Source organism: Poecilia mexicana, unplaced genomic scaffold (assembly GCF_051168715.1).
Source record: "Poecilia mexicana isolate PSO_F unplaced genomic scaffold, ASM5116871v1 scaffold_13, whole genome shotgun sequence".
In the NCBI taxonomy this organism is placed as follows: Eukaryota; Metazoa; Chordata; class Actinopteri; order Cyprinodontiformes; family Poeciliidae; genus Poecilia; species Poecilia mexicana.
Genome location: NW_028263382.1, coordinates 24113025 through 24122749, shown reverse-complemented (window position 1 = coordinate 24122749; position 9725 = coordinate 24113025). Strand labels below are relative to the sequence as shown.

At 41.6% G+C, this 9725-nt stretch overlaps 1 protein-coding gene across 3 annotated transcripts in view; it reads right to left on the bottom strand.

Moving 5' to 3' along the window:
- Positions 1-184: 184 nt before the first annotated feature.
- The window catches only part of LOC106927270 (lissencephaly-1 homolog), a 35011-nt gene continuing 25470 nt past the window's right edge, over positions 185-9725 (bottom strand). For all 3 annotated transcript variants that reach the window (XM_088011910.1, XM_088011911.1, XM_088011912.1), the window contains exons 6-11: positions 8221-8389; positions 6455-6557; positions 6091-6319; positions 4171-4272; positions 3921-4077; positions 185-3090 (exon numbers count right to left, since the gene is read on the bottom strand). In XM_088011910.1, the coding sequence (XP_087868036.1) occupies positions 3017-3090; positions 3921-4077; positions 4171-4272; positions 6091-6319; positions 6455-6557; positions 8221-8389 (834 nt within the window). In that variant the 3' untranslated portion in view covers positions 185-3016. The remainder of the gene's footprint in view (positions 3091-3920; positions 4078-4170; positions 4273-6090; positions 6320-6454; positions 6558-8220; positions 8390-9725) is intronic.

Sequence of the window (9725 nt, the reverse complement as noted above, 5' to 3'; positions counted from 1 at the left end):
ATTTCAGCCTGGATGGGTATCAAATTCAGATATTTGGTCAATAACTGATCATAGTGCAGATTTGGAGACTCCACATCAGCAGTTCTTTAATCTACTCCAACAATCTCATCTCCATCTTGAACATCTTCTCAAAAGTCAAGACGTTACAACAATGTTAAAAAAAATAAAAAGCAGGACACACAAATGCAGATTTTTTTTTCCTTTTATTATATCGCAAACAATAATGACATCCAGGTATTGTTAACAGTTTACTGTGTGAAGAGTGAGACCGTAGTGGCAAAAACATCATGAGCTCTCCTGTAAGGAGCTTATTGTGCAGAATGCAGCCCTCCGATGTGGTTCGACAGGCAGCTCAGAGGACACAGAGACCTGCGGCTGGCGGACGACCTGCAGGCTTTCAAAAGGTCGCCTGTTGGTCGCTTCACGCCGAACCACGGCAGCACAGGGATTGCTTAGGACCTGCGAATGGCAAAACTGGATTTTCCTCAAACACTTGCATAAAACATCGTCAGCAGCAGCTGTTTTAGAGGGGATTGTTTTCTTAACTGACTTATTAAAAAATAAAAGAGCACACATCAGCCCGACCTCTGGATAACCAACTTCCTTGAATAAAACCAAGGAAGGGAAAAGCATTTTCCAGCTTTTATTGTGAAGGTCTGGCATGTCATAGCGTGATCTGGAGGAGAACTCCCATATCCAAAAGGCCGGAACAAAAACGAGGTTCTTTATTTATTCATTTTTTTCTTTTTCAGAGATAAACCAGATTGTACGGACAAACGTCTTAATTTTTGGCTTCAGCTTGCACATTTAACACATCGTGCCGAATTGAACTACAAAACCCAACTGCTTCCCTCTTCACCACATTTTGGACAGAGAAAATGGCTTAGAGGGGCGGGGAAAAAAAAAACTAACCAGAGGGAGTATCGAGAGTAAAATTCCCTGAAAGAGATCATTTCTCCTTTTGGGGGCATACTTAGTCTGCCACAATCTGGCTGCATATACGGAAAAAAAAACAAAAACAGAATCACACACGACAAATCAACCTTCCTACAAACCAAACGACAGAGCTGTCTGAACGCAACAAGCCAGTCAGAGACCAATCATTTTAGGAAGGAGCATTATGGATCTGTGTCTACTTCTTTAGTTTCCGGATTTAAAACATAAAAAAAGAGGCAAATCAGCACAATTCATGAAGCTCCCACACTACGGTTACTTCAATCGATCAAATCGGTTCAATACGAAGGCTTTGGGTTTTCCGACAGCTCTGCATCCGGATGCAGGTCTCGCATGCAGCTGCGCTACATTGACCGGTCACGAAAGGCTCACGGCAGCCACTTCAGCGAAAGCAGCGGATCACCACGTCCAGCACACAGACGAGGAGGGAAACTCGCCAAAAAAGTAGCAACAAGTCAAGCGGTGCGGCTCCTTAATTAGCAGAGGAACGGTGCTGGAATGGACAGGCTCGTCAGAAACTAGTAGAGGCTTATACTCGTCTCAACATCATTAAACTTTTAACAGCATCTTCAGTGAAAAACGGGGGATGAGCAAGATTAATGAAAACATCTTTAAGGACAAAGTTAGAGAGAGAAAAGGGTTGAAAGAGTGGAGTGGCTTTGCTTTTCAGTCTGAATGTTTGAGGAGAGCCACTCAGCTCATTTGTGTGAATGTGCTGCGGTCTAAGGGGCTTTCACGTCGCGAGCCAATCTCATATGTACAAATTTATATTTCCTATTCCTTTTTTTTTTTTTTTTCTCAAAATCATTCTTAATCTTAAGAATTTATTCAAAAATTAAAGATCTTTGCACATCTCGTATCAAACCGGGGAGCTGGGCTTCGCTTTAATCATCATGCCTTCGTTTCTCTTCCTGAATATTTAAACGTCTTGCGTTTACTTCCTCTAGTGGCACCACAGGACAGCACCTTTGCATGCTTTCCAACTCTGCTTTAGCTGAGCGATTAAAAAAAAAGAAAAAAAAAAGAAAAAAAGGAGAAAGAGATAATAAAACTCAGCTCAAAACAAGCTACAAAAAGCAAGCCCACCCAGATCTTCAAGGTGCGATTCTTGGACTCTGCTCAGGTGCTGCACAAAGCTTTGCACTGCGACTTAAAAAAAAAAAAAAAAAAAGCCACTTCTATTGAAAAGGGATATTTTATCTAAAGCCCAGCAGCGGTTTATGTGGTCCTCCTAAGAGAAGAGTACAAAGCTGTTCAAGCCCCCCAGGTCCAAGGACGACAGTATGAAACATTCGTATATATTTATATGTATATATATATATACAAGCTGTTAAAACGTTACCTAGCTCCACACGTAGAGAAATGGTACGCACACTCGAGAAGTGATGTTATAAAGCTACAGATTGGGTCAATAACACCCCACCAGACGTCTCTTTGCATCATAATTTGCTCCTCCTGCCTCATTTCTCAAACCCAACTAGGCACCGACAGACTACAACAGTGAAGGAGAGGAAACAGAAAAAACAAAGAAAAAAAAACCTAAATAAAAAAATAGACAAAATAAATCTTACACATAAAGACACTGTCATTTCTTAAATTATCAGTTTTTAGTGCCCTAGGTTTTTTTTTTGTTTTTGTTTTTTTCTTTTTTACACCATCTGCCTTCAGTTGGTCGGTAAGGCTGCAGGAACAGACGCTCAGCCCCGTCGTGTTAAACCTATGGTACTTCTAGACAACGTTATGTATGCAAATTTACAGTATACAATTTTGGATTACCATGCAAGAATACTTTTTTTGTGTGTAACATTTAATAGCTCGATCTACATCCAGGAATAATTTACACAGAAGGACAAGAAGTTATCGGACCAGAGAGCGCTAAGGGTGGATAACCGCGGTGGTGAGTGCAGCCGGGAGGAGGCGAAGATGTGCAGGGGTGGAGGGGGACGAGGTGAGGTGGGGTAAGAGGCGGGGAATCGAAGGGGAGTGTGGGTGGTGGGGGGGGGGAGTTTCAGAGGAGCATCAAGGGTAATGAGGTTGGCGGTCCAGTCCTCCCAGGTCCGAATCAGCGGCACTCCCATACTTTTACTGTTTGATCTACGCTGCCAGTGACCACGAAGGGCGCAGCCCTGTGGAAATCTGGAAAACAAACAAGAAGGACTTTCAAAATAAAGCGCACATAAACAGAAACTAATGCAGCAGGACATACGAGAATATTCCTCTTCAAGATAAAATGAACATGGTTCAAAAAGCTAATTGGACCTCAACAGATTGATGATTACAAAGGTTATTTGAGAAAAAGAATCCTATATCCCACTTATTGGCATAGAGTAACATGGTGCAGCTCCTCCCCCACTTGCTGCTGAGTACTGCTGGTCAGCTAGCTGCAACAAGTATACTTTTTACTCTCTTACAAGAGAAAAAATATATATATATTTTCTAGACAGACCTTTACAAAGTAAACAAGCACAATCTGTTTAAAGCTACAGGCTCTACAAAGTGCAGTCAGGCTAATTAAGCAGCTAATTTCAGCCTGTTTTACTCGGAATAGTCTGAAAAAAGCAAAATGCCAAAAAGGATTAACTTAGGTTAATTTGAATGACTTTTTTTTAGTTGTAACAGGAATATTTGTTGCATTTTTGTTTAAAAAAAAAAATCAATTAGATTATGTCAAAGATTTTTATATAAACATTTTAGAGCTCATATCCTGATAACGTAAAACTGTCGTATTTTTAGTCAAGATTTTCATAACGTGAGAAACTTGTAAAGCACCTCAGTATGCAGTGCTAGGAAAACCTGCGATACGCAATAATTCTGGTAAATGCAGAGCCAAATATTTTTGATATCTTTTGGGTCAACCAAGATTGGGAGGGTGTGGGGGGGAGGACTTGCTATTAGTGAAACTGGAACAACTGCACAAAAGTGACACATTAAAGGCCACGTCTTTAAGAGGTCAAAGTGCAGCTTACCCAGAGAGGTAACAAAGTGTTCGTGGGCACTCAGGGTTTTCATGCAGCGCTTGTTCTTGTAGTCCCAGATCCTTAAGGTCTTGTCATCCGCACAGCTCACTATAAACTTTCCTCCAGGGTGGAAGAGGATGCCACGCACCCAGTTATCATGTCCAACCTGAGAGACAGACAAAGGCTGATGTAGCTTCCACCTAAATTCATCCTGTTCATGAATACGCATCATTTACGGTTAGAATAAGGCGACCCTTACCAGTGTCATAAGGCACATCCCAGTGCTTACGTCCCACATCTTTATAGTTTTGTCTCTGGAGCCAGACAGCAGAAAAGGCCCGGGCTTTCCACTCTTCTTACTCTACATAAACACAAAATTACAAAAAAACAAGTCAGTCATGTGTAGTTCATTGTTTTCCACCAAAAGAAGCACTACATCCGACAAAACGCACATATACAACAAATCTGGACTTCATAGAATAGTGGCAAAAAGGGAGACGTTGTTGAAAGACCCTTTAAGTAGTTTAATTTACATCAAACTCTGTAAAAAAACAGAGGAAACATGTGGAAATGTGTAGTATGGTTTGATAAGACCAAAACTAATCTTGTACAACATCCAAAATAGAGAAGGCGAAAAAGGGAAATAAAAAAAAGCAGATCACCCCAACACACCACCTACACAGTAAACATGGTGGGTTGGGACAACTTTCAGAAGGTGAAATTTGAACACACATCCACTCAAACTGAGTCTTTCAGAGAAGTTGCACAGAACAAAGTCCAACAATTTCTGCTGCTTCATATGGAAAAGCGGCAGAGACACAACTCAAGAGTTTAAAAACGTCTATGCAGAAAGAGTAGACAAATAAGCTTATTTATGTAATTAGTTTAGACTAAATCTAAGAGTGTGCCAACTCAACTCCATCACTGCACTGAATCTAAGGTGTTACAAAGAAAAAAACAAAACAAACATCTTCCAAGCCAGAGAGCACATGTTGGTCTGGAACAACAGCTGCAAGAAAAACACTATTTTAATCCGTCGAGGTTACGATTGGACACACTGCAGATCACAAGGCATGATGGGGAGCCTGATCTGACCGGAGGCCATGAGGTTCTTCTCTCAGTTCATCCCAACACCACCTTCATTCCCGGCTGCTGGCTTCGCGTGGAAATCAGCCTCAGCAGCGGCGATGGAGGAAGAACGCAGGTGGTCTGAAGGTGATAATGCGACGCGGTGTGAAAACGTCACTGCGTCTCGGGACCCAGCCATGAGTTTACCTCTTAGATCTGCCTTAACTAGACGAGCCCGATCGGTCTCAGGAGGTGATTGGAGCACAAGGCTGGACAAAGATGGTCTGATATCTCTGCCAATTAACCACCGAGGTGATTGATAGAGTTTTGCAAATGTGTCTCCAGCAGCACCGATTCACCACTCTAATCTCATACTGGCTGCTTTGTCTGCTCTCCCACCACCTGACAAGCCGCTGCAAAACAGACGCCGCTAAATGCAACGTGAGCTGCAAAACTAATAAAGGACAGGCTGCACCAGTTTATTCAAAACAGATGATCATCAACCAGCTAATGGCTGCAACCAATGACTAATCAATCCTGTTGAAAAAAACTGCGCAAATTTTTCCATTTAAGCTAATTTATTTTAAAGATTAGAAATACAAAGAAATAATTCAACTCCTGTTTTAAATAAGAAAAAGACATTTTATTGCCTACATAGCAGTAACTTGGCATTCCTGTAGAGAACTCTTGATCATTTGAAGCAAAGAAAGCATCTGCCGCTCCAGGGTACTTCAAACATCAGCATGTGAAAAGCTCAGCCCGACCCTAACCTTTGACCTGACAACATACGGTGTAGATCTGTTCATAAATGTTTGGATGAGCTGATTAATCGGGCAGCAAAAGGTGCTTAATGGGAGTTTTTTTTTTTTTTTTTTTAAATCAGGTGAAGCTAAAACTCTCCCATTTGAGGAGTTCTGGGTAGATAATATTTACAGACAGGTTTTTTTTTCCATCTACATTTTAAAAGCAAAATGTATATATTTTTGTACAGTTTTGGCTTAATTACTACTCTGAAAATGTTGATCTTTCTCCAGCTGGCCTTTCTTGAGTTACAATTACTAACTTATTTCAGTAATCGATGAATCGTTTCAGCCCTACACCGGCTCCTCACCTCAGAGCCTGTGGCGTCTAGGATGGTGGGGTGTGCGCTCTCTGGAGCCCAGGAGATGCACTCCACCACGTGTTCGTGCTCCCGCAGCTCCGCCTTGCACTCTTTAGTGGCCACGACCCAAACGCGGACCGTCTGATCGTTGGAGCAGCTGGCGATCAGCGTGCCGTCCTGGTTGGGCCGCACCATACGAACCCACTCCCTGTGGCCTGTAAAGGTCTTCACACAGTATCTATCGGGGAGGAAATTACTGATGTTAGATCATCAAAGTGGGTGTAAAGCGTAAAAACACAAAAATGTTGTGATTCTCGTGCGTTTCAGAATGATTCGTGGATGTTTTGTGTTTTTTGTTGGTTTTTTTTCGTACCCAGTTGCCACCTCCCACATTTTAATGGTTTTATCCCTGGAGGCAGAAACAATGTGATCTCCGTTGGGCATGATGGCTACAGATGAAACATTGTGGTCATGTCCTAAAGAAAAAAAACAACAACAAAAACAAACAAAATCAACTATCAGCAAGAAACAGGAACATTTAAAACAATAAGTCTTCTTAGAGCTTTGCTAAGCAGTGTTTCTAAATAATGTGTTAATTTTCTTCACACATCTTCAACACCAAATACTGCAAAGCCAATTGGTGTGGTCGTAATTAGGCAATTAAATGACTAACCAGGCAGACTTTTTTTTTCCCCAGAGAGAATAAGAGATGCCTAATTAACTAGACACTGGGCCGTATTTAAGCTGCTAAACTGATGAGGAAGATGGTAAGTATGTCCTAAAAGGCCAGCTCAAGTGTGTGTGAGTGTGTGTGAGTGCTCACACATGCCGTCAGACTGTGATATAAAGGGGCAGCTCCACAGACAAGTGTACTGTGCTGCTGAAGATGATAATTAAACTGCTGTCCAAATAGCAGTAATCCACTTCACCAGTTGGCCTTGTTGGTTTTGTTTTATTAAACAGATGAATTGGTGGGGGGAAAAAAAAAGGTTGTTAGTATATTACAGGAATGAAACCATCCAGCAGACTCTGGATGACAGATTTGTAGAGAAATCAGGTTAAAATCCAGTCGATATCTGCAGAAGTTGCAATGGTTTCTGCTTGAACACCAAGTTTGTTCATTACCTTCATTAATATTCATACCTCTTATTCACAAGCAGGTATTAATGGGCACCTTTAGTAGAGGTTAGACGCAACTGAGCATGCATTGTATTTGAGCAGGGCCATGTAAACTACACTGCCATAATTCATTTCAGCCTTTAGGATGTTAAAATGGTGAAACGAGCTTAAGGATCCGTTTAAACAAGGGTGCATTCACACCAGGCCTTTCAGTCTGCTTTAATCAAACTCTTGTTCATTTGCCTAGAAAGTCCGGAGCTGTTATTGCACAATCGGACTCTGATGCAGATAAAAAAAAAAAAAAAAGAGCAAACTTTCCAAAAACCGGTTAAATCGGCTCGGTTAAAGTGAACTCCGGTGCGGTTTGAATGCAAATGTGACCAAGTGGACCAGAGACCGCTCAAGAAACAGGAAGTGGACGACAGCGCAGGTCATTCAGGGTAAATACAACCGAGACAAACGCACAAATCTAACGCTACCTGGAGAAATGACTCGTCTTTCACAAAGGATGAAAGTAAAACAATACAGCCGCCAAAATCTGACGGCACTCCGTTGTTGCCCCAGCAACCCAATCTCCGATAAGTTGAAGACAATAGAAGACAATTTCTACCTTATAGATGTAAGGTAGAAATTCTGGCATTATGGACACACTGACTATACTGGACTGAGGTTATGTGCTCACAAATATAAAACTGTGTGTCATCAGCATAAATACACCAGAAGATGTATTGTTTCATAATCTGAATAAGGCGAAACAGAGCCTTGAAGAGAAACCCCATATGATCAATGTTTAATCAGGATGCAAATCCCACAAACTGATCGTCCCTGTAAACGCAGTGAAGTCGCCCTTGGATGGCGTCTGTTGTGACCGTCAGCTTGGTCTGAAGTGACAACAAACAGCCCGTGTGCCACCTGAACACGATGTTCAAGTCAAACAACATTTAGCCAGCAGTGACCTGGAAACAACAACAACAACACTGTGTGCACAGAGAGCCGGAGACAGCTGCTTCGTCCTCTCACCATGCATGGTCCTGATGCACTCGAAGCCTTGGAAGTCCCACAGTTTGATAGTCATGTCTGCAGAGCAGGACGCCAGCAGCTTGCCAGTCTGGTCGAATGAGATGTCCTGAACAGAATCTGTGTGGCCTTTCAGTGTGCGTTCAAAGTCTCCCGTCTCGTAGTCCCACACCTGCACACACAGTATGGATTGATTATAATTAATTCAATGCACAAAAGCTTTTTCGATTCCTAATGAAAATATAAAAGGCAACACACAAATTAGACGGCCACAATTTGTGTGTCAGAAATATTTTCAGCCACTAATGTCACCATTTTCTGAGCTTTGTTCACCAATACAGAGGAGTTCAAATTCATATAATATGAAACTAACCAACTACAATTTAATATGATTTTTTTTAAAAATAAATTAATGTGAAACAAATCAGTTTGTTATTATTAAAGAAGTGCTTGATAAAAGCCGTCAGACCGTTTGTTGTGCCAAGTCTGGCACCGCCAACTGGAGTGCAGACAGAATATGGTGTGAACAGTGAAGAGCCTGATTCTTTAGCCTGAGAGAGCTGTTCAGTCTGTGGCTTTTGAGCAGACAGACGGTTTGTCACAGGATAAACCTTCCTCTGGTCCCTCTCTTGGGGTGAGGGGATTCTGGGCAGACGGTGACAGGAGATGTACCCCCCCCCCCCTTCCTTTGCAGTGCTCGCTCTGAAGGAAGCTACAGATGGCCAGGAGGTGCAAAGTGCAGAGGGGGAAAATGTGTTTGTACAGCACGTTGCATTATTCATCAGTAGCTTCTGAGCTATAAAAGCTCTGCCTATAGAGCTGCATTTTTACGCTTTCTTAAAAATGTGTAATACTACAGTGGAAATAGCTTTCATCTTAATTCAAAAACGAATTCAATTTGCTCTTTAGGGAATACAAACTAAGTTAGATTCTGTGCCGCTTAAATAACCCGATGACTCTTAACAGATCTACAAGGTTTCCCCCAGAAAGCTTGTTAAGCCGGTGGTTGGGCGCGATGGAAGTCATTCATCGAGCGACCAGTCGTGTTTTTGAGCTAAAAAATGTTTAAAGTTGACAGAAACTTTTAAAAATATCACTTGATAGTCATGCGTTATTGACAGATTGGAAGATTAATACCTGGACACCAATTATAAAGTCTTAATAAATGCAAACATTAAAAAAAAAAACTTAAATAAATAAGCAATGCTTAGCCTGGTGGGGGCACAAATAAAGCCTGGTGTCCCGCCAGGCTTATAAAACACTGGGGGAAACCCTGGATCTATGCTGAACGTGATACGTGATGTTAAGAACCGGGACTTCAGCACATTAATTTTAATTAATTGCTTAGATTTAATACGTAACAAAATTTTATGGACTTAATCAAAACTTTAATTAGACCAGATTTACAGAGTGAAGGCAAAAATATAAAACTCAAGTTGGATAATCCATTGATTGGAAACATATTAGTGAGCTGCTCCAGAGTTACCATCCTGGCTGCTTCTCCATCA